At 36.6% G+C, this 25,785-nt stretch overlaps 3 protein-coding genes across 3 annotated transcripts; 2 read left to right on the top strand and 1 right to left on the bottom strand.

The window, feature by feature from the left end:
- Positions 1-600: 600 nt before the first annotated feature.
- On the top strand, positions 601-3,051 carry LOC107955044 (fimbrin-5). The gene is made up of 6 exons (XM_016890752.2): positions 601-845; positions 1,066-1,186; positions 1,468-1,638; positions 1,830-2,062; positions 2,151-2,322; positions 2,457-3,051. Exons 2-6 carry the CDS (start codon positions 1,100-1,102, stop codon positions 2,505-2,507), a joined length of 714 nt encoding a protein of 237 aa, XP_016746241.1. The 5' UTR covers positions 601-845; positions 1,066-1,099; the 3' UTR covers positions 2,508-3,051.
- Positions 3,052-17,173: 14,122 nt separating this feature from the next.
- On the top strand, positions 17,174-20,617 carry LOC107955043 (fimbrin-5-like). Its single transcript, XM_041097800.1, has 9 exons — positions 17,174-17,326; positions 17,444-17,560; positions 17,906-18,117; positions 18,518-18,670; positions 18,766-18,965; positions 19,292-19,449; positions 19,550-19,646; positions 19,963-20,054; positions 20,268-20,617. Exons 4-9 carry the CDS (start codon positions 18,558-18,560, stop codon positions 20,442-20,444), a joined length of 837 nt encoding a protein of 278 aa, XP_040953734.1. The 5' UTR covers positions 17,174-17,326; positions 17,444-17,560; positions 17,906-18,117; positions 18,518-18,557; the 3' UTR covers positions 20,445-20,617.
- Positions 20,618-21,278: 661 nt separating this feature from the next.
- LOC107955042 (TBC1 domain family member 2B) lies at positions 21,279-24,926 on the bottom strand. The gene is made up of 7 exons (XM_016890750.2): positions 23,864-24,926; positions 23,089-23,205; positions 22,468-22,646; positions 22,262-22,355; positions 22,062-22,139; positions 21,847-21,948; positions 21,279-21,639 (listed from the first exon to the last, which is right to left on the bottom strand). Exons 1-7 carry the CDS (start codon positions 24,353-24,355, stop codon positions 21,505-21,507), a joined length of 1,197 nt encoding a protein of 398 aa, XP_016746239.1. The 5' UTR covers positions 24,356-24,926; the 3' UTR covers positions 21,279-21,504.
- Positions 24,927-25,785: the final 859 nt, after the last annotated feature.

The raw sequence follows: 25,785 nt of genomic DNA, 5'->3' as shown, positions 1-25,785 counted from the left end.
CCGACTTGCATGTGTTAAGCATGCCATTAGCTTGAGTCAAGATGAAACTCTTTATGAGATTCAAAGCTGCATTACTTATAGCTTCCTTGTTCGTAGACAAAGTAGCTTCAGAATAGTCTTTCATTCCAATGCATAACTTGTATCCATGCACTTCATATTTGCCTAGAGTTTACCCCAAAAAATATAGCCCAAACTTAATTGTGTCCGATTAATTCGTAACACCAATTCAATTAAACACATTATATGTGATATAAATATATTTAAAATTATAATTACATCAACAAATCCCAATCATTATAAACATTAAATTAAATAATCAACTAAATTCAAATTTACTCACTTTTGAACTCTATTTCACTTAAAATCTCATTAGCTACTTACAAAGATATATTTAATAATAATGGCATCGTATTAAATGCTGCAATAAATTATTTTATTCATAATTTCCTAATTACTAAATGATGCTAAAGTTAAAAAGGTGTAAATCATTAGCAAAATCTTAAATAGGAATATAGAAAAGATAATACCAAAGAAAAATTGACAGTGATATCAAAGCATTTAATAAACAGTTAAAATGAGCCAATTTGCTCGTTCTCTCTCTCTCACTCTGTCTTATTCACATTTGCAATCGGCAGTGTTCGCGGGTTACGTGAGGACTAAGGGCCATCACGCTTTTCTCTCATCCTCATTTCCCTTCACTCAATTCCAATATCACCCAAACATCACCCCCCCCCCTCTCTCTCTCTCTTACAACTCCCCATAACTTCGACAATCGAAGAAGCAAAACCCCTATATGGAGGAACCCACCCTTCTAACTTAGTTTCTCTCTCTCTGTCTCTCTTAAGGTTTACATTGTTCTTTTCTCTGTTCTCATAAATATCATGTCTTCTTTTATATAGTTGGGGTTGATCGTTTCCTTTTCCTATTGAATTATATGTACATGCACGTCAGTTTGTTGGGTTTCTGCATTTGTTGCATCTTGTTTTGTTGAATTTTCATTGGCTTTAAGTACTATGAAATATAAGCGTAAACAATCTTTGATAGTTTGATATGGTGCGTGATTAGGGGACAAAATTGGGCAGAAAAACCAAGGAAAACAATGTCTAGTTATCAAGGTGTGATTGTTTCTGATCCATGGCTTCAAAGCCAGTTCACTCAAGTCGAGCTCCGAACCCTCAAATCCAAGGTAACCTTTTTTTCTTTTCTTGTTTTTTTTCCGTGGAATGTAACCTGTAGCTCAGTTCATTTGCATAATTACTTTGAATGAAAGTGAACCATGCATTTTGGTCTGAAAGATTACAATTTCAACTTCTAATTCTTTAAAGTGCCTTTTTTTTTTTAATTTGGTAATATACCTTTGCTACTAGCAAAATAACAACTATAGGTTACCTTATTTTACATGATTATATGGTATTTGGAAATCTTTTTCTTGACATGGAACTTTGATTTCTTTCTTGTTGCTTTTAGTTTATCTCTGTGAGGACACAACATGGCCGTGTTACTCGGGATGATCTGCCACCAGTGTTTGCTGGTATGAAAGCTTTCAGTGAAATGTTTAGTGAGGATGAGATTAAGACTTTCTTGGGAGAGTCAAACAGTGACATGGGTGAAGAAATTGATTTTGAGGCCTTCCTTCGGGTAAGTCTTTTCAATATACTGGCTGCAGTGTTTTTCCTGTATAGCAGTGCTAATTATTCAATATATGAAATGTGGTGAATTAAGGTTTCTAGATGTTACAATACCTGGTGTGTAGTTTTCCTTTTTCTTTTTGGCATATGTTCTCCTTATATCTTGCTAGGTGGCAATGTTTGGGTTTGGTGAATTGGCAGCTTTATCTAGATTTGCAAGGTCGCGCAGTTGAAAAATCAGGTGGCTTGAGATCTTCATTTCTCAAGGCAACCACGACCACTTTTCACCATGCTATTAATGAATCTGAGAAGGCTTCTTATGTTGCTCATATCAATAACTATCTGGCAGAAGATGAATTCTTGAAAGATTTTCTTCCAATTGATCCAGCCACAGACGCTTTATTTGATCTTGCGAAAGATGGAGTCCTTCTTTGGTTGGTTCACTGGACTTGACTTTGCTTTAGTCCTTCTTATTGAATCCTGATTTGATGTTTGTTGACACTTTTAGTTTCTTTCATGCAGCAAGCTTATCAATGTAGCTGTTCCTGGGACCATAGATGAGCGAGCTATTAACACAAAAAAGGTTCTTAATCCCTGGGAGAGGAATGAGAATCATACTCTTTGCCTTAATTCTGCAAAAGCTATTGGTTGCACCGTGGTTAACATTGGCACACAAGACCTTGTTGAAGCAAGAGTACGTAATGCTCCTTCCCAATACCAATTTTGGTGTTATACATGCTTTTTAGTATAACTTGTACAATATTTTAACTCTTCCTATCATCTTTTCTTCTTCTTCTTCTTCTTCTTTTTGGTGTTTTTATTTTCTAGCCCCACCTGGTACTTGGATTGATTTCTCAAATTATTAAGGTATCCAATTGAAGCTTCCTTTGAACTCATTTATTTTGTGTTTGTAATTTGTAGAATCATGGAAACCTTACTGATCATATCAGTTTCCTTCAACCATAGTGTAGAAACCCAAATTGCCCGGGCCCGATTATATCAAAACCCAACCAAACCTCTAAACCCACTAAAACCCTTAACCCATGACCCATTTACATCTACCCAAACCCATTACAAAACCCAAATATTAAACCCAATTCAAAAGCCCATTAAGCCCCCCCCAGAAAACCTAACCCCAAAAAAAAAACCCTAACCCAAAAAAAAAAACTAAGAAACCCTAGCCACCTAGCCACTTTCCCACTTGCCCCATTTTTCCTCCCATTTTTGATATCCATTGTTTACCACCACTACCTACAAAATAGAAAAAGAAATAATAGAAAATCATGTAAAAGATGGCAATAAAAAGCCATTCAAAATCATGTAAGGGGGGATTTTACAAAGATTGAAAAAGGAGACAAACACAAAAATCCCTTCAAATTTTGAACACAAAAGAAACATCAATAAAAAGGTTGTATTTTTTCTTTTTTTCCTCTTCTTTCGAATCTTTTTTCTTTCTTTTTTTGTGTTGTTTTTTCTTTCTTTATATATATACATATATTGTTAAGAAAAAAAATTTTACCTTTTTCGGCCACCGTGGGCGGTGGCCGGCGACGGGCGGCGGCCGACGATCGGCCGGTGACCGGCCCCCTTGGCCGGATTTCCTTTCCCCCCTCTCTTCTCTCTTCTTTCTCCCTTTTTTTTCTCTCTCTTCAAAATGATTTTTTTTGTCAAAAATTGGCCTTAAAGTATGTAGCGCTTTGCGATTTAGTCCCTCTTGCTATGTTATGTTTTGAGGGGAGGATTAATTGTGTTTTTGGTCCCCCACAGTTTTATGCGCGTTCTAATAGGTCCTTTCTCCTTTATATTTTTTTAAAAAATTAGCCCCAAAGTTTTGATTTTAATCCAATTTTGGTCCTTTTTCATTTATTTTTCGTATTCACCTTGGATTTCATATTATTTTGCTATTTAATTCAACTTTAAATATTAATCATGTTATATATGTAATATTGTTATCACTATTATTTTTATATATTGTTATTATTATATTATATTTAGCTATATATATATTCTTTATGTTTCGTTTCTTACTATTATATGCATATATATCTATTATTATATTTATTATTAATATTGTTAGCATTAGTACTTTTACTTAATGTGTATATAGATATACATGTACATATTAATAGTTTTTTTATCATATGTGTATATTGTATATATTATATTTATATTATGTATATATTTTTTATGTACGTTTCCTAATATTTTCTTTTATTGTAGATATTATTATTATTATTACATACTTTTATTATATGCCTATATATATATGTATATTTTTTGTACATATTATTGTTTTATATTATTATTACCAAATATATCATTTTTCCTATTTTATTATTAGTACATGATTTGTTTTTATTTTTATTTTTTGTAAATATCATTATTATTGTTATTCTAATATTCTAGTATTCCATGTTAATATTTTCATTAATGATATCATTTTTTTTGCGTCCTTCATCTATTTTTGATTTCTCACTTTAGGAATATTTTTTTTCATGTTTTAATTAATTTCAAAAATAAGGCAATGTACCGATTTAATATTAAGCCATCGATTTCATCGCTATGTTGGGTGAAATTCGTCTGCTTGTGTTAAAAGACGGGACACCCTTTCTAAAAAAAATCGAAAACTAAAAATTCTCATTTTTCAATCGGATCACGATTAAATATTATATTGAACTCGTATTTTTAAAAATCAAGTCAACACATGTTTATGAGATACCAATTTTGGGCGTCGCGAGGGTGCTAATACCTTCCTCGCGCGTAACTGACTGCCGAACCCCAATTTTTCTCTGGACTTTCACGTAGACCTAAATTTGGCCTTTTTTGTTTTAAAATAATTAGGTGTCCGATCACACCTATAAAAAAGGATCGGTGGCGACTCCCTTTGTTAATAAAATCGAAAGTTGGTTTTCAAATGTTTAATAAATTGCCACAATTAGCGACCAAGCGAAACTAAAATTTTTTTTACGTCGCTACAGCTGGCTACTCCACTGGGGACCCTTTTTGAGAGTCGAGTCGAATTAAACTCGCGTTGTCAAAATTTTCAAAGTTCCTTGTTTAAATTAACATTTAGTCGTGATCTTCAAATTTTTTGTTTTCAAAAAAATCATGCATTTGCATCGTGTTGTATATATTCTAACTTGTTTTATCCGGTTGTTTTTCAGCTTTAAATTTTTGTGATTTTAGTTTTAGTTTAGTTTTTTAAATAAAACGTAAAGGTTTGCAAGTTTCTCCCCGCACACCGTGCACGTGCATTTTTGTTACATAACATGAGCTCTATACCCGGGCTCCGTCCCTGTTTAAGTGAAAGTAAACGCTACGCCTTCGTGAGTTAACTCGTCCCTCCGCACAGGCTAGTGAATACTTTCGGGTTACATATGACTTATGCTTTCGTGAGTTAACTTGTCCCTCCGCATAGGCATAAGTAAATGTAATCCCTCGAATTGAACTCGTAAGTCTGTGATGGGTTATGACCGAGGCTTCGTACTAATCTTAGCAGATGACAGTACGGACAATTCGAGTACCTATCTAAAACTAAAACTGCATATAATAAACTATACGAGCCACCTAACTAGAGCCATGCCGAACCTCCGCTCGTTTAGTAGTCACCAAAATAAGTACACGGGAAAAGCACATCTTACCTTCTATTTCTTTTACATTTGTGCTTTCTAAGCAAGGGAATCGAGTCCACTGGACCAAGTAGCTTAATTTGTTAGATTTTCCACAGTTTTTCTCTGTTTATATGTGTTGCGCTAACCAAGGTCGTTTGTCTGTATTTTTATTTTTCATCATGCATCGAAGGCATCTTGTTAGGAAGGTGTTGATTAGAGATTAGTTGCCAAAAACGGGTTTCTAATGGAGGAGTCAATTATACGAGTGACCGAAACGTTGTGTAATACTCCTTTGATTAAGGAAATGCCTAAATAGGGGCTATCTTGAAATTAACACCAAATTTTTGCATATTCATTCATGACTGACATTCATTTGACATTCATGCATTCATTCATGCCTTCATTCATACATTGCATATCCCATACTCGGTCGCTGAAGATAAAATATATAATTCGCAGTTGTAATACCACAAGACTGGAACCACGTCATCCGTATAAAACGCGCCGACAAGCTAGAGTAATGGAGGTTGAATTCAATGAGAGAATTGAAAGGATGGAAAGGGCTCAAAAGGAATTACAAGAGCAACTGGCCAAATCGCAACAAGAAACGAGAGACCTAATGGTGAGATCTCGAGAGGAATCACTCGAGCAAAGAGATCAGATGGCCAAAATGATGGAGATGATGACAACTTTGGTCAAAGGAAAAGGACCCGTGCAGAACCCCGATGTTATGGAACCTCAGTCAAGAATTCACCACGATCAGGATCCACTCTATCCCCCGGGATTCACTCCACCACCCGCATATACAACACAAAGAGGGTATACTCAAGGGGAACCCATAGTCTTGGAACAACGACCTATGCCACCTGCTCCACCCACTAATCTGGGGCAAGGAATATTCGTGTCGAACCCAGGGCCAAGCCTTGCTGATCCACTAGTTCCAGATCTGGACGACCCAGCAGAGGTAGCCAAGTTGAAATTGGATAATCATGATGCAAAATATAGAAGTCTAGAAGAAAGACTCAAAGCAATAGAAGGCACTGAAGTCTTCTCCGCACTAGGTGCCAAAGAACTCAGTTTGGTACCTGATCTAATCTTACCTCCGAAATTCAAGGTGCCTGATTTTGAAAAGTATGATGGGACAAGGTGCCCAAAAGCACATCTCATCATGTTCTGTCGAAAAATGACCAGTTATGTAAACGAGGATAAGCTACTCATACATTGCTTTCAAGATAGTCTAACAGGGTCAGCTCTTCGGTGGTACAACCAACTTAGCAGAGAAAAGATTCGATCTTGGAAGGACTTGACGTCTGTATTCTGCGAGCAGTACAAGCATGTATCAGACATGGTGCCAGACCGAATGACATTGCAAATGATGGAGAAAAAGCCATCAGAGACCTTCAGACAGTATGCGCAGAGATGGAGAGACGTCTCGGCCCAAGTGGAACCCCCACTAACAAAAACAGAGATAACCGTTCTCTTTATCAACACCTTAAAGGTGCCGTTTTATGACAAATTAGTGGGAAGTGCCACGAAAGATTTCGTGGATATTGTAATATCCGGTGAACTCATAGAGAATACCATCAAGAGCGGTAGAATGGAAGGATCAGAAGGCTCAAGAAAAGCAGCACCCTTAAGGAAGAAAGAGCCAGAACCCCACATGGTGGGAACTGGGAGTCGTTACATTCCCAATTCGTATCCTAACCAACCCCGACCTCGAAATTATCCACCTCCGAATTCCTATTATCCCCCTCAAACCCCTTACTACCAAGCACCACATCCGTCCTGCCCCGTATACGCCACGAACAACCAAAGACCCGTCACCACTTTCCCACAAAACACGGTACCCGCCCAAAGCCAATCAAGGCATAATCCCGAGAGACCGTAATTTATCGCCATCCCTGTGTCGTATGGGGAATTGTACCCAAAACTTTTAGAAAAACAACTAATTTCTCCCCATTACATGGCACCCCTTAAACCTCCATACCCAAAGTGGTACGATCCAAACGCTAGTTGTGCATACCACGCAGGGAACCAAGGGCACTCTACTGAGAACTGTCTCGCTTTCAAAATGAGAGTTCAAGGACTCATTGACGCGGGTATCTTACGATTCGATAGTGCTAGTAACGCTACAGGGAACCCGTTCCCTAACCATACCGAAGGGAATGTGAGCACAGTGGGGAAAGAGGATGAATGGAAGGTCAGAAGATGTGTATCAGAAATAAGGACGCCTCTGCAGAAAATTTGGGAGGTATTGGTTAAGAAAGGATTGCTCTGTCACTCTGATAGAATTTTTGGAGAAGACGGTCAAAGTTTTTACAATTTTCATGGGATTGTTGGACATGACATTCAGTCATGTGAGGACTTTAAAAGGTTAATTCAAGACCGGATGGATAATAAGAAGATCAAGGTCCTTAACAAGAGTGAAGATGCCAACGAAAGAGAAGTATGCGTCTCTGATAGCCAATCATCAGGGCCCCCTTATAGTGCTGATCGACCGTTGGTAATTTATTACGACGCGATGAGAGAGCCATTGAAACCACAGATGGTAATTGAAGTACCATCTCCTTTCTCGTATAAGGACAACAAAACAGTACCGTGGAAATGTGATGTTAATATCGTTACACCGGAAGTTGAAAAGTCCAAAGCCATAACTGAAGATGTTGGGGAGGTAGGTCATTTTACTCGAAGTGGACGATGCTATTCTAAAGAAGTTGAACTGGTAAAGAAAAGTAGCGACTCGAAACAAAAAGGGAAAGCAGTGATGAACGAGGTCGAAGTCGAGTAAGAAATTCCACCCGTGCAAGAAACTAAAAAGCCTGTGAATGAGGAAGAAGCTCAAGAATTCTTGAAATTTATTAAGCACAGTGAATATAGTGTGGTGGAACAATTGAGCAAGCAGCCAGCGCGAATCTCGGTATTATCTCTGCTGTTGAATTCAGAACCACACCGAAACGCTCTGCTGAAAGTGTTAAATCAAGCTTATGTGGCAAACAATGTATCCATTGAAAAACTAGATAGGTGGATGAACAACTTGAATGCGGATAATTTCATTTCTTTTAGTGATGATGAAATACCGCCCAATGGTAGAGGCTCAGTGAAAGCATTGCATATCACAACCCGTTGCAAGGGCTACATAATACCGAACGTGCTCATCGATAATGGTTCGGCACTCAACATTATGCCTTTGGCCACGCTTTTCAGAATTTCGATGGATCTATCCCATTTAAGGCCCTGTCATTCTACGGTAAGGGCATTCGACAGGACAAGGCGTGAAGTCATGGAAAAAATTGAGATCCCTCTGGAAGTGGGTCCCTACATATATGATGTCGAGTTCCAAGTCATAGACATTACATCCTCATATAACTGCCTTTTGGGAAGACCCTGGATCCATTCTGCTGGAGCGGTCCCATCATCCCTCCATCAAAAGGTGAAATTTATCATGGATGGCTGTTTGGTCACTGTCGAGGGAGAAGAAGACATTGTCGCATCTATCTCTGCTGATGCGCCATACCTTGAAGTGAGCAAGGACGTAGTGGAATGCTCCTTCCGATCCCTTGAATTCGTCAATGCCACATTCTTCACTGAGGGAAACAAAATTCCCGTGCCTAAATTGTCGAGAAATACTAGAATGGGTGTCAAGTTGACTGTAGGAAGGGGAGCTCGAGTAAGAAGAGGTTTAGAGAGATATATGCAAGGAATAGTCAGGGCTCTAAAACCATTGCATCATAAGGCCCGATACGGTTTGGGGTTCCAGCCGGACATGCGTCAAAGAAGAAGATAGTGGAAGAAAGATCAAGAAAGAAGGATCGCGAGAACCTTAGGCCGAGAACCAGAATGGGAGCCTATGAAATTCCCTCCTTTGTCAAGAATATTTACGTCTGTGGGAATGATATACCCGAGGCAGGACAATGCACAAGGCACAATGTTAATGATCGAAAAGGGTTTTCAGAACATCAGTATAAATGTCATTGACAAAGGAGCTGACACAAGTAAAGATGTCTCAAGGATACGCCTTTTTCCCCCTGGTTTTATATTGAACAACTGGACTGCCGAGGACCTTCTTGTAGTTTATAAGTCTTCAGAGTAATGCTCAAACATTAACATTCTATTGTGTCCTTAGATATAATAGAATTCTTTTGTAGGAGCTTGCATTCGCTCTTTATCATTCAAATGAATATCAATGAAGATGTATTCTGTCATGATCTTTCGCATTATCACTAATTTCATAATCATTTTCTCATTTCATAGCCTGTCCCTACATTTGCCTCATGCCATGCCATAACATTTCGTTTCTTGGTTCCAATACTTGGATACCCCTCTATAGTCTCCTTTTTTCATTCAACTTTCAGGTGCTCAGATGTTAACAGCATGAACAAACCCGTTACGAGTCCTGAAATCGATTTTGAGAAGGCTGTTTGTTTAGGAGAATTTAAAGCCGAAGAAAATGCTGAAGATTATGTCTCGTCTCCTGAATTGTTAAGAATGGTGGAACAAGAGGATAAACAGGTTCTGCCTCATGAAGAATCTGTGGAAACAATAAATTTGGGCACTGAAGAGAGGAAACAAGAAGTGAAGATTGGGACTTCTATTTCAGAAAGTACCAGGCATAGTTTGATCACTTTACTCCGCGAATACAAAGATGTTTTCGCGTGGTCATACCAGGACATGCCAGGGCTAGATGAAGATTTAGTGGTCCATAAGCTCCCATTAAAGCCAGAATGCAAGCCCATCCAGCAAAAATTAAGACGGGTGAGGCCCGAAATGCTGTTGAAAATAAAAGAGGAAGTCAAGAAGCAATTTGACGCTGGCTTCCTACAAGCCTCCAAATATCCAGAATGGGTGGCTAACATAGTCCCGGTACCAAAGAAAGATGGAAAAGTACGAATGTGCATGGATTACCGTGACCTGAATCGAGCAAGCCCAAAAGATAATTTTCCCTTGCCACATATTGACACGTTGGTGGACAACACAGCAAAATATTCATTGTTTTCTTTCATGGATGGATTCTCGGGGTATAATCAGATCAAGATGGCCCCTGAGGATATGGAGAAAACTACCTTCATAACAATGTGGGGAACGTTTTGCTACAAGGTGATGCCATTCGGGTTAAAGAATGCTAGGGCAACATATCAGAGGGCTATGGTGACATTATTCCATGACATGATGCATAAGGAAATAGAGGTCCATGTTGATGATATGATTGCTAAATCTCGAGGAGAAGAAGAACATGTAATGAACCTCAAGAAGTTGTTCGAAAGGCTGAGAAAGTTTCAGCTAAAGCTTGATCCAGCCAAATGTACATTCGGGGCTACCTCGGGAAAATTGCCAGGCTTCATTGTCAGTGAAAGAGGTATCGAAGTTGATCTAGATAAAATAAAAGCCATCCAAGAATTACCTCCCCCGCGCACACAAAAGGAAGTCAGGGGATTTTTAGGGAGGTTGAATTACATTGCTCGATTCATTGCTCAACTTACCAACCAATGCGACCCAATTTTTCGACTCCTTCGAAAACATAACCCGAGAGAATGGAACGAGGAGTGCCAAGTGGCCTTCGATAAGATAAAACGGTATCTGTCTAATCCTCCTGTGCTAGTACCACCGACCCCTGGAAAACCCTTAATTTTGTACCTGACCGTGTTTGAAAACTCAATGGGTTGCGTACTGGGGCAACATGATGAGTCAGGGAGAAAAGAAAAGGCGATCTACTACCTCAGCAAAAAGTTCACTGAATATGAGGCAAAATATTCGTCCGTTGAGAAATATTGTTGCGCTCTGGTTTGGGTAGCTCAGAGACTCAGACAATATATGTTGTATCACACGACATGGCTAATTTCAAAGCTGGACCCAATAAAATACATGATGGAATCGCCGGCACTATCAGGAAGAATGGCACGATGGCAGCTCCTCCTTTCGGAATATGACATTGCCTATGTAAGTCAGAAGTCAATAAAAGGGAGCACAATAGCTGACTTCTTAGCAACTCGAACGATAGAGGAATCCTTTAAGATTCGATTTCCCAGACGAAGACTTAATGTGCATCACAAAAATAGAATCTGAGTCATCAAAAGAGAAGTCATGGAAGATGTGCTTTGATGGTGCACCAAACGCATTGGGGCACGGGGTTAGAGCAATCTTAATATCACCAGAAGGGAACCATTACCCACTCACTGCCAGGTTGAACTTCTTCTGTACTAATAACATAGCGGAATATGAGGCATATATCATGGGACTTCGTGCAGCTATTGAACAAAATGTCAAAACTTTAGAAGTATACGGAGACTCAGCCTTGGTGATTTACCAAATCCGTGGAGATTGGGAAGTGAGAGACTCGAAACTGGTTAAATACAGTGACCTAGTGGCAGAATTGATTAAAGAATTCGAAGAAATAACTTTTAATTACTTCCCATGAGAAGAAAACTAGTTAGCTGATGCCCTGGCCACGTTGGCTTCAATGTTCAAAGCGAACAGAGAAACTGAAATAATACCTCTTCAAATGAGCATATACGAAGTCCCTGCCCATTGTTTCAGCATTGAAAATGAGCCAGACGGACGGCCATGGTTCCATGATATCTTTAGAATATATCAAGAATCAAAAGTATCCTGAACAAGCAAACGAGAACGAAAAAAGAACAATCAGAAGAATGGCAGCGGGATTTGTTCTTGATGGGGACATCCTGTACAAAAGAGGAAAAGATCAGGTGCTCTTGAGATGCGTAGATGCTGTTGAGGCTAGAAAAATACTTGAAGACGTCCATGAGGGAATTTGCGGGACGCATGCCAATGGTTTCACTATGGCCAGAAAGACTATGAGACTCGGTTACTACTGGTTGACAATGGAAAGCGACTGCATTAGTTTTGCCAGAAAATGCCACAAATGTCAAATCTACGGTGATAAAATTCATGTAGCCCCTTCGCCCCTTCACGTCATGACTTCTCCATGGCCTTTTTCTATGTGGGGCATGGATGTCATAGGGCCTATTTTCCCGAAAGCTTCTAATGGACATCGATTCATTTTTGTGGTCATTGATTACTTCACAAAATGGATAGAAGCCACTTCGTTTGCCAATGTGACCAAGACTGCAGTTTGCAGGTTTTTGAAGAAGGAAATCATTTGTCGATATGGTTTGCCTGAAAGAATCATTTCAAATAACGCCATGAATCTGAATAACAAGATGATGAAGGAAGTATGCGAGCAATTCCAAATAAAGCATCATAACTCCTCGCCTTATCGCCCAAAGATGAACGGGGCTGTTGAAGCATCCAATAAAAATATTAAGAGGATCATTGGGAAAATGACTGAGACGTTTAAAGATTGGCACGAAAAGCTTCCATTTACTTTGTTTGCATATCGCACATCTGTACGAACATCTATGGGAGCAACTCCTTTCTCTCTGGTTTATGGAATGGAAGCTGTGCTACCTATCAAAGTTGAGATCCCTTCTCTACGAGTCTTAATGGAATCAAAGATAGAAGAAGCTGAATGGGTACAAGCTCGATATGATCAGCTGAACCTCATTGAAGAAAAGCGTCTCAGGGCAATTTGTCACAGGCAGATGTACCAAAAAAGAATGATCGCAGCCCATGACAAGAAGGTACGACCAAGAGAATTCCATGAAGGAGAACTCGTGCTGAGAAAAATTCTCCCAATACAAAAAGATCTGCGAGGGAAATGGGCACCAAACTGGGAAGGACCATACGTCGTAAAGAAGGCATTCTCAGGAGGAGCTTTGATCCTTACCGAGATGGATGAGAAAGAGTTGTCGAATCCAGTGAACTCAGATGCTGTGAAGAAATATTATGCTTAAGATGAAAACCCGAAAAAGGCATCTTAAAAAAAAGAGGGATCAAGGTGAAAACCCGAAAAGGGCGTCTTGATTAGTACAAAAAGATTAGGATGAAAACCCGAGAGGGCGTCCTAATGAAACAAACCTGGCGGTCGAACGATAGGTCAAGCAGTGAGGCTACAATATTTGAAGCATTTCTGAAAGCTCGAAATCTTCTACGCAAGAAGCCGCGCTCGAAAAGATTTTTGATTGAGGAACGAAGAAGAGTTCATGTGTTGAATATCTAGAGCATTTGTATCCATTGAATACGATCCTTTCTTTCTTTTTGACATTTTTTACTCTCATTGTTTAACTTGCTTTGTTTGCCACATTTAAAATAGATGAATATGAAATATCATTTTTGTCTCTATCTGACCTTTTTCATGCATCTCATTATGTGTTTATTTACATGATAAATGGTGAAATGACATACTCTAAACAAAAGAAATGTTAAGCGTTACCTGGATGAAAATTTGATAAGCACAAGAGTCTTAAAGTAAGAACAAAGTTTAATCGGGGGCAGAAGAGTGATATCTGAGAAACGTCGATTACTCGTGAAGCTTGAAGACAGGTATAAGGACTGAAGAGAAAGTCGAGAATCAAAGCAATGAACACAGATCCTCAACAATCGTGGCTAAATGGACATACGACAAACATGCTTAAGGAGCACTGCATAATCATGTAGGCATAAAAGCATTTAAGACAAACATGTGCATATCATGATAACATCATACATGGCATATACAGGTACTCCAGCAGAGCAAGAAATCTTGAATAAAAGTCGTACTGAATCAAAGGAAAAGACATCTGAGTTCCACCAGTTGACATCTTTTGGTATTTTGATGTTTTTATTTCTGTTTAAAAAAAATCAACTCATACTGCGAGAGGTGAGTTGAGCCTCAGGACACGCTGAGGTAATTTCAATTTCTGTTGTCAAAAAAATCAACTCATATTGCGAGAGATGAGTTGAGCCTTGGGACACGCTGAGGTAATTTCAATTTTTGTTTTCAAAAATCAACTCATATTGCGAGAGGTGAGTTGAGCCTCGGGACACGCTGAGGTAATTTTAATTTCTGTTTTCAAAATTCAACTCATATTGCGAGAAATGAGTTGAGCCTCAAGACACGTTGAGGTATTTTCAATTTTTGTCTTTCAAAAAAATCAACTCATACGGCGAGAGGTGAGTTGAGCCTCAGGACACGCTGAGGTAATTTCAATTTTTGTTGTTAAAAAATCAACTCATATTGCGAGAAATGAGTTGAGCCTCAGGACACGCTGAGGTAATTTCAATTTTTGTTTTCAAAATTTAACTCATATTGCGAGAAATGAGTTGAGCCTCAAGACATGCTGAGGTATTTTCAATTTTTGTTTTTCAAAAAAAAAATTAACTCATATTGCGAGAGGTGAGTTGAGCCTCGGGACACGCTGAGGTAATTTCAATTTCTGTTTTTAAAAATCAACTCATATTGCGAGAGGTGAGTTGAGCCTCTAGACACGCTGAGGTAATTTCAATTTCTGTTTTCAAAAAATCAACTCATACTGCGAAAGGTGAGTTGAGCTTCAGATCACACATGTGGTATTTTTTCAATTTATATTGCGAAAGGTGAGTTAAGCCTCGAGTCACATGTCGAGGTATTTTCAAAATCTGCTTTTCAAGATAAGTTTCAAAAATCAACTTATATTGCGAGAGGTGAGTTGAGCCTTGGCTCACACGCTGAGCTATTTTCAATTTCTGTTTTAATGTCTGATTTTAGAGAGTCAATTCATATTGCGAAAAATGAGTTGAGCTCAGGATCATATGCCGAGTAAAGAATAAAGACTGGAATTAATCGAAGATACAGATTTTATATCCCTGAAGTTACAGTGAAGCTAATTAAAGTTACAGTGGAGCTGATCGAGGATATCAGATCTTGCCTTTCTAAAGTGGCAGAAGAGAAGACCAAAACCTTATCTCACTAAAGCGATAGAAGAGCATATTGAAGTTGTAGATCTTATCTTTCTGAAGTTACAGTGAAGCGGATCGAAGCCACAAATCTCATATCCTTGAAGTTACATTGGAACAGATTGAAGCTACAAGGCATATCTCCGAATTTGCAGTGGATTGAACCAAAGCTACAAGATGCGGTGGACTGAAAAGGGACTAACTAAACAAGAAGAGTTCCAAAGCAAGTCAAGACCTAGCAAGACCGGGCAAGTTTGGTCTTCCTTGAAAGTCTTTGCTCTATTATCGTTGCACGACAATGAGCAAAGAGGGGCAGCTGTAGAAACCCAAATTGCCCGGGCCCGATTATATCAAAACCCAACCAAATCTCTAAACCCACTAAAACCATTAACCCATGACCCATTTACATCTACCCAAACCCATTACAAAACCTAAATATTAAACCCAATTCAAAAGCCCATTAAGCCCCCCCCAAAAAAACCTAACCCAAAAAAAAAAAAAAAGAAAAACTTAACCCCCCAAAAAAAACCAAGAAACCCTAGCCACCTAGCCACTTTCCCACTTGCCCCATTTTTCCTCCCATTTTTGATATTCATTGTTTACCACCACCACCTACAAAATAGAAAATCATGTAAAAGATGGCTATAAAAAGCCATTCAAAATCATGTAAGGGGGGATTTTACAAAGATTGAAAAAGGAGACAAACACAAAAATCCCTTCAAATTTTGAACACAAAAGAAACATCAATAAAAAGGTTGTATTTTTTCTTTTTTTCCTCTTCTTTCGAATCTTTTTTCTTTCTTTTTTTGTGTTGTTTTTTTCTTTCTTTATATATATACATATATTGTTAAGAAAAAAAATTTACCTTTTTCGGCCACCGTGGGCGATGGCCGGCGACGGGCGGCGGCCGACGATCGGCCGGTGACCGGCCCCCTTGGCCGGATTTCCTTTCCCCCCTCTCTTCTCTCTTCTTTCTCCCTTTTTTTTCTCTCTCTCTTCAAAATGATTTTTTTTGTCAAAAATTGGCCTTAAAGTATGTAGCGCTTTGCGATTTAGTCCCTCTTGCTATGTTATGTTTTGAGGGGAGGATTAATTGTGTTTTTAGTCCCCCACAGTTTTATGCGCGTTCTAATAGGTCCTTTCTCCTTTATATTTTTTTAAAAAATTAGCCCCAAAGTTTTGATTTTAATCCAATTTTGGTCCTTTTTCATTTATTTTTCGTATTCACCTTGGATTTCATATTATTTTGCTATTTAATTCAGCTTTAAATATTAATCATGTTATATATGTAATATTGTTATCACTATTATTTTTATATATTGTTATTGTTATATTATATTTAGCTATATATATATTCTTTATGTTTCGTTTCTTACTATTATATGCATATATATCTATTATTATATTTATTATTAATATTGTTAGCATTAGTACTTTTACTTAATGTGTATATAGATATACATGTACATATTAATAGTTTTTTATCATATGTGTATATTGTATATATTATATTTATATTATGTATATATTTTTATGTACGTTTCCTAATATTTTCTTTTATTGTAGATATTATTATTATTATTACATACTTTTATTATATGCCTATATATATATGTATATTTTTGTACATATTATTATTTTATATTATTATTACCAAATATATCATTTTTCCTATTTTATTATTAGTACATGATTTGTTTTTATTTTTATTTTTTGTAAATATCATTATTATTGTTATTCTAATATTCTAGTATTCCATGTTAATATTTTCATTAATGATATCATTTTTTTTGCGTCCTTCATCTATTTTTAATTTCTCACTTTAGGAATATTTTTTTTCATGTTTTAATTAATTTCAAAAATTAGGCAATGTACCGATTTAATATTAAGCCATTGATTTCATCGCTATGTTAGGTGAAATTCGTCTGCTTGTGTTAAAAAACGGGACACCCTTTCTAAAAAAAAATCGAAAACTAAAAATTCTCATTTTTCAATCGGATCACGATTAAATATTATATTGAACTCGTATTTTTAAAAATCAAGTCAACACATGTTTATGAGATACCAATTTTGGGCGTCGCGAGGGTGCTAATACCTTCCTCGCGCGTAACTGACTGCCGAACCCCAATTTTTCTCTGGACTTTCACGTAGACCTAAATTTGGCCTTCTTTTTGTTTTAAAATAATTAGGTGTCCGATCACACCTATAAAAAAGGATCGACCAAGCGAAACTAAAATTTTGCCCCCTTTGTGTCAACTACTAGCTGATCTCAATCTGAAGAAAACTCCTCAACTTGTAGAACTGGTGGATGATAGCCAGGTTGGAGACTGTTAATTGGTTTTGCCCCCTTTGTGTCTTGATGATATCAGGTACCGGACAATCTCCATTTTGCAGGTTGGAAACTAATTCAGTTCACCTTTTGTATAAATTTTGTAGGAGGTGGAGGAGCTTTTGAGTTTAGCACCTGAAAAGGTTTTACTGAAATGGATGAATTTTCATCTGAAGAAAGCTGGATACCAAAAGCAGGTTACAAACTTCTCTACAGATTTGAAGGTGAGAAAACTCATTGATTTTGATAAATTCTACTTGTTTCATGCCAATTTTATCTACAAAAGGTAATTATTATCATGGTCTTCAGTGCTGCATTAATCTTTACATTTGGTCCTTAAGTTCCATGAAAATGTAAAACAATAGCAGGATGTTTAAATGTCTTTTAGTGTCTTTAAACTTCAGTATATCCTCATATTCACAAACAATAGGGAAAACCATTTGATTCATGGTTGCATATAATCAAATAACCAATAGTTCTTAATGTGTGAAGTAATACATTGCCTCTTGTCTATACTACTTTCAGTTTTCTAGAGTAACTGATGTATCATAAAACCTATTTATTTGTAGGATGGAGAAGCATATGCACACCTGCTTAATGCACTTGCTCCTGAACACAGTACGCATTCAACTTTGGATGCAAAGGATCCAACAGAAAGAGCAAACAAGGTTCTTGAGATGGCAGAGAAATTGGATTGCAAAAGATAACTCACTCCTAAGGACATTGTCGAGGGCTCACCAAATCTCAATCTTGCATTTGTAGCTCAAATATTCCATCACAGGTGAGAAATAATGTCTTTTTTCCTTAAGACTGAGCTAAGTTTCTATAATAATTTATATTAGCTTTTCCCTGTTCAATTTCATTCAATTCTTGACTACATTTTCTACCAATACTTGGTTATCTCATAGTGTATATTGTCTGGTTTATTTCTTATTTGCATGTGGGAAAAGCTGACTCAATCATGTACTCACTATTGTGATTTTTATTTGTATTGATTACATGGTTTAAAACAAAACCAGGTAGCGCTCTCTCAGCCCATAAATTTCACCCATGTTATCTCAGTATTCAGTCCTGAGACCTCAAAGTTGGGATTTCAAGCTCTAAGCACTGGCTTATTCCCTTGGGGACATGTGCTCATGATTGTACGAAATAGTTTAACTAGTGTATGGTTTCTCTTGCAGGAATGGTTTAACTGACAGCAAAACGACAACCTTTGCTGAGATGATGACGGATGATGCAGAAACGTCTCGTGAAGAGAGATGCTTTCGCTTTTGGATGAACAGTCTTGGAGCTACTACATATGTCAACAATGTTTTTGAAGATGTTAGAAACGGGTATCGTGCTCTTTTCTCTTGTAAAATTTTGGCTCTCTGAGCAGTATCAAGCGGTTGTTGAGTTTTGTTTGGTGTCCACCCTTTCGTGGCTGCAGGTATGTTATGTTGGAAATTGTGGATAAAATTTTTCCTGGAACAGTTAACTGGAAGCAGGCAAATAAGCCTCCTATAAAGATGCCATTTAAACAGGTTGAGAATTGCAATCAAGTGATACAGATTGGCAGGAATTTAAATTTCTCACTTGTCAATGTAGCTGGCAATGATATTGTGGCTGGAAACAAGAAACTTATAATAGGTAGTATCTTCCATATTACATTTTTCCATAGGGTGGCCTGTTCAAGACCTTTATTTATAACTTTTATATGTTGCTCTAGTGTGAATGAGGGCTACTCTTCTCTTTCTTTGGTAAAGTTGAGGCTGTTATTTTGATTTCTACATTGCTACTTTTTATCATTCCTATCAGCTTTTAAATGGATGCATATTCCAAGAAACTTTCGGTTGGGGGATATGATTTTATAGCCGTTTGCTTTTCTGAGAGGCACATATATTAGTAAATCTTGAAATGGCTCCCTGCTCTATATTTCTTCTCATGTTTCTTGTTTTGCTTTACCTCACATGCAGCATTTTTGTGGCAACTGATGAGGTATTCAATACTACAACTCCTTAAAAACTTGAGAACTCACTCCCAAGGTAAAGAAATTACAGATGCTGATATTCTGAACTGGGCTAACAATAAAGTAAAGAAGGCAGGTAGAACCTCTCAAATGGAGAGCTTCAAGGTACATAAGCCACAAAAAAAATGAAATTTGTGTCTCAAAAATTTTGATTGTAACACATAGACGGACACTCTGGTTTTGATTGAACTATTATTCCTCTTAGGATAAAAGCCTTTCCAGTGGTATATTCTTCCTCGAGCTTCTCAGTGCAGTGGAACCAAGGGTCGTTAACTGGGGTCTTGTTACCAAGGGAGAAACTGGTATGGTGTTCTTTCATTATTATACTTATGTGTTCTTTTCCCTCGAAACCTACCTGAGCTGACCATAATGTTATATGGCACTTCAGCAATATATATAAACCTGCCAAGCCAGCTCTTTTTGTTTACTTCTGAGAACTCATTAATCTTGCTTTGAATCTTAAATCTTTAATGCTCAGTAGATATTTCTAAATCATTGTGGTGATTTTATTGAGGAGCTTTACATGGGAAACTTTGTTCGCTTACAAATTAATAGAGGATACTATGTATGACATAAAATCAAATAAAAGATATGTATTGTTTGTCATTGACATTGCAGATGAAGATAAGAAGTTGAATGCAACTTATATAATCAGTGTTGCTCGGAAGCTTGGATGCTCCATTTTCTTGTTACCCGAGGATGTCATAGAGGTAATTATTTCTCAAATTCAATATCCATAATCCCTCCTCTATATCTTTTCTGATGATTTGCCATATTGTGCGTCTGTTTTTTTTTTTTTTTGCTTGTGCTTTACACTAAGTTTTGAGGTATATATAGTTTTCCACTTTTTTTCTTTTTTTATATACCTCATGCTTAAATTGGATTAAATCAGACATTAATGTAACTTCTGACCTTGATAACAGGTGAACCAGAAAATGATGCTTACATTGACAGCCAGCATCATGTACTGGAGCCTACAGCAGCAGGAAGCAGCGTCTGACGATGGTGAGATTTCTGATGAGATATTTGTGGAAGGCCGCGAGAATGAGACAGGTCTCTCCGGTGAAACCTCCGACGTAGCTGTTGATTCGGAATCTTAAGACGGAAGAATAGGATAGTAATGAATAACAACCATAGGAAGCTTTCTAATTATTTTCCCTGGTTCTTTCACTCGAAACTTCATTGCTTTTTGTAGACCACAGGAGAAGAAAGAAATGGGACTTATATAAATTTTCACCTGCTATTAAAAAATATATTCTTTGGATTGCACTCATTATGCTTTGAATCATTTGAGGCCTCTTCTCAATAATCTATTTTCCTGTCTAGAAATTATGCAAATTATGGTCACTTTTTAAAAAAAAAAATTGGCTCATCCTTGTCCAAGCTATCGACAAATATTACAATATTTGAGCAATGAGATGAGAGAACACACTCAAAAACACCTGTTTGTATTAGGAAATAGATCATGCTACAAAGACATTTATATGTCTATACAGAAGATACATTGCAAAAGCAAGTAACCGATTGAGATAGAACTTTGGAAACCAATGGCTATCTGCTGCTGAAATCCTTACTGATCTTTATTTTTTTCTTTATTATGTGGAAATTAATATTCAAAAATATAACGAAAATGTAAAAGAAACCAATTTGTAGTAGAACATCATAAGTTGAAACTGGCAACTACACTGCTGATGGGCCTTTTAATTTTTTGCTTTAACAGAGAGAGAGAGCACCAAGGTCTCATCCTAAACTTAGTTCACCCGCTTGTCAATTCAGAATTAACTTAATTTCCTTACCAACTCTCTCTCTCTCTCTCTCTCGTTACAAGGAATAGTTGGCAATGGTGCTGCTAGCTATGGCTTCAAATATTGAATGGAAAAAAAATGTTAAAAACTGTTCAGAGTAACCCTGTAAACATTTGATGAAGCAGCCAATGGCTTTATAAAATCATTAGGGGCACTGCAAATTCAACAGTGCCCTGATTCATTTGCACACTAACTTCTGCTGTTTAAACAGTGTACGGATTCAAAATTTACATTTTACCTGGTCGCTAGGAGAGTGAATATAAAGAGCATTAATTTCATATTCTTCAACTTCGGGGCAAGGGGTTCATCATTGAATGTTTGATGTACAACTTGATCTTCCCATTCAAGCAAACTGTTATTTGTCATCAGTTCTGAGAGAGTTTAGTCTTCTTAGTCTCTCATCAAGCTCTTTCATTACTTCTGGCTCTTGCTTTTTCCTTTGCTTTGATATAGTGTTTGTCGTCATAAAACCGATCTTATCAAATGCAACCTGTACAGATATAGCCAAAGTTGCATATTCTTAAAACAAGATTAACATCGAAAACTAGGTGTCCATGTCAAGATAAAGAAACTAGAAATGATCTTCTTTAGTCTATGTCCAGAACTAGGAGTCATTTTCTCCATAGATAATGAGGAAGAAGCATGAAATGTTATATAAGACGAGAAAACTGGAAAACAAAATGATGAATAGTCTTACTGTCAATAACTCATCAGGATCAAAAAGGTGATGGGTAGTTCTTTGTAATATATTAATAATGTCGCCAACCTGATGCGTTAGAAGCAACTCGTCTTCCTTCATCTGCAAAAGCAGATCAAAACTTAAATTAGCTCAATAATTTTTACAAGAACACATTGAAGAAAGTTTCCAACTTGATTGGAATGTAAAGATTGAAAGGGCAATGACATGGGTACCATAAATATTGCCAAAGCAGCATGAAAAAGAACCTTTGCCCCCTCATAGAAAAGGACATCCCACACCCGCAGAGTTGTCTAGACAAATAGCCCAATAAGGAGAAAAAAAATTAAGATAGTCAGAAAGCAACCTCAAATAGAATTGACATTTGATGGGAGATGCCAGCAGGACAGAAATGGTAATGAAATATTGTTCAAACCTCCGAAGGTAAGCTTTTAGAAAAGAGGCACAGGAACCACTCTGTCGCAACGAGGGAGACATCAAACTCCAATGCTTCTAAATGAGCAGCAATCCTGCATTTTTTTTTCCTCCAATTTTTAGTAAAGATAAAACTCAGCTTTAACATATAGCCAAAACAGATTTATTTAAAATAAATATAAAACAGTGCAATCCTCAACCAAATACCTTGGGCACTTCTTAGTAAGCAAATCTTTAAAAACCCTTTGCTCAACATGGCATCCAGATAAGTTATTTGTATAGCAATCATTAACTAAAACATTCTCGAGGAGGACGGCAAGCATCCAAAATGCATCTTCCTCCGTTTTCATAACAAGCAATAGCAATGCAGCAACATAGTTTAAGCCCTAAACCAAGAACAAATAAATTTTAGAGACCCCGATAAATTATCCATGAGGAGAAATGCACCTCAATTTTACTCCTATATGATGGATACGGTAAAGAGTAAAGGAAAGAAGGAACCAAGAAACTGGTCTAATTTCGTTGCCACAATCATATAACATTCTTCATATAGACACCACAAAAAGAGAGTATGATCATGTTCATCATAGACTGAAAAACAGACCGATAGGCATAGACATACATGATTCACCCCAGCTGACCCACCAAAAGGTAAAGAAACCCTTCAAAGGAAAAATGGCAAACCAGAAAAGGGTGTATTCTTTACACACACACACAAAAAAAAAAGAAGTGCAGGATGTAATTGTAGCACATTCTGTCCTTTCTATGCCTATAGTACTAGAGGCTGACAAAATGCTGTAAGACAAGTGCTACTGTTGATAAGCTCACCTGACAGTAACCTACATCAGAATCACGAAAAGAATACCCCACAAGCACACGCCGGAGAGCAGCATGGCCCTCTGGAGTATCCAACCATGGATGGCCAGGGAAGGTTCGTGGAAGGTCCTGCAAGTATTTAAGAGAAAGGCTCAAACCAAATTTCTCAAAAGTCACAATTCTAGGTTATACCAATCAACAATTCGATGTCAGACCATCACATTCATTGTAATTTTCACAAGTACTTTTAGAAGATACAATTGTTAGTTCTTCTATTTCTGATTCTATCAGTTCAGATGACACAGCAAATAGATTATCAAGTGCATTTTGTAAATCTTAGTTCAAGCATATAACATAGTTGGTATATTAGCTTATACACAATTATTGCTGAAAAATAAGGAAAGCTGAAATTGTTAAGATGCTTCCAATAAAAGATCAAACTCAATATAACCTTTGGTATTTGATATAACTTCTTATTCTGCATTTGTCAACAGTAAATGTTTTTTATTCCATCCTGTTGAAATTTCATTAGAAAAGAGATCTTTTCTCAACAGGTCAAAACCTTCTAATGTCAAAACCCCAATACTAACCAATGCAATCATCCTTTGCATGTAGGTCAATCATCAGATATGAATTTTCGTTTCCAAATTCATTATGCAAAAATTAACCCTATCTCTAGAAAGAATCTTTACAAACATCAAATGAATAAGACGTCAATCAAAACAAAGACTCAATCAGAAGTTAAATATATATATATATAAAAAAAAGACTTAATGCAAGAACTTACATGATCAATCTGCCTTGTAGCAGGTGTTACTTTACCATCTACCGCCTTTGTCAAATCATTGTAATAACTTTCAGGCACCGTAGACTTCTTCTTGGCGGCACCGGATAGCGAAAACCAAGCCTTAGGCCTAAGTACAGGGGGAATACCTTTCCTAATAAGCCTCTTCAATGTAATAGAATTAGCCAAAGCTGCCAATTTGAGTGAAGATTTCAACACAATTCCTTCCGATAATGAAGAAACTTGTGGTTGTAAATACCAATTGGCTCCTTTGCTTGCTTCAAGTGCCCACCAAACTCGCCCTTGTTGCCTTACCTTTTCTCTTACCTCATTCAGCACATTAACATCATCCACATTACCTTCAACAGTAAACCCATAAAGGTCTTGGAATTTCACTGTAAGATTAGCTCTTCTTGCATGGATGCTTGGCCTTAAAATTGGAAATTGTGCTTGCAATTCCAAAGCAAGGTCTCTTTTACTTTGGGTACCAAACATTTTTTTCCCGTCCTTGATAGATCAAGAGAAAAGAAGAAAAAGGTTAACAAGGGCTTTGTCAAAGAATGAGAGGGAGCTACAAGCTTTGAACCATGAAAGTGTCAATCTTTTCAAGCTTGCAGCTTGGAAATTTGAACAAAGGCTGAGTCTTGAAAATGGGTTTTATTTAAAGAAAATAATAAGAGGATGAGTTACAAGCAAGACACGGAGAAAAGCTCTCACATTTGGATCAACATGACTATGGAAGATCCTTTTCAATAATATATAATATAATATAAAAAATATTTATAAAAAAAAACCCAGAATAATGAAAGCCTTAAAAGAATACAGATTTTTTGCTCAACAAAATCTTCTGAGAAAGGGAGTGAAATTCTTTCCTTTTTTTTCTATTGTAATTGACAAAGGGAAGGGATGACCCAAAGAAACAAAAGATGTTACTAGGGTATAAAAGAAGCAGAATTTAGTGGAGGGTAAAAATCAAAGCTTGAAAATTTACATATATAGAAAATTCCTCTTTCTCAATACCAAAAATTACTCCAACTGATCTCTTATTAACAAAGAGAGAAGAAATTGTTTACAGTTTACACTTGAAAAAAAGGTATAAATAAAAATTTGGAATTTTGTTATTATTTATTAATATTTATTATTATTTTTCTAAACTCTACTATTAAGTTGCAAATTTAATCCATATATTCTATAATAATGAATGTTAGTCTATATGCTTTTTGAATTCATCATTTTTACTTTCTGTATTCTTTTATTTTTAAAATTTCTAAAATAGTATTTTAGTTTATATTTTCTAATTTAATTTATTAATTTATTTTTTATGAGTAATATGTAAAAATATCAAGATGACATATTATTACCCGTGATAATATGTTTATCACATAAAATTTTAGAAATAACAAAATTTAACTTAATAAATTTAATAGCAATCATTTGATCAAGGTTAAAAATTTTAAAATTTGAAAAATATAACTAGTAAAATAACCAGATTAAAGTATTTAGACTAAATCCATAATTTTTGGATAGTATAGGGACCAAGAGCATATTTTAACCTTTCCGTAAAATTAAACCATTGCCCCAACGTTAACAAAGCTTTGAATTTGATAAGACATGATGCGCATGCGGTGGGTAGGTTTAGACTTTAGCATTCAAATCTTTTTAATGGACTAATATACCCCTGCCGTTTATAAGTTTAAATGTAAGATAAAAAATATTAATATAATATAATATAATAAAAATTAAGACACTCTGCTAATTTATTCAGAATTAATTTGAGGAACATTCTGCGGTGATAAATAATAAAAATATACAAAATTTATGAAAAATAGTTATTTTAGTAGTTAAGAAATTAATGTTTCAAAATAAGAGCAACAGTCGCAAAGAAGGGGTTTTTTTCCTTGATAACCTAAAAAGAAGGGATAATT

Source organism: Gossypium hirsutum, chromosome D07 (genome assembly GCF_007990345.1).
Source record: "Gossypium hirsutum isolate 1008001.06 chromosome D07, Gossypium_hirsutum_v2.1, whole genome shotgun sequence".
Lineage (NCBI taxonomy): Eukaryota > Viridiplantae > Streptophyta > Magnoliopsida > Malvales > Malvaceae > Gossypium > Gossypium hirsutum.
The sequence above is the reverse complement of the archived record's forward strand: the minus strand, read 5'-3'. Positions and strand labels throughout refer to the sequence as shown.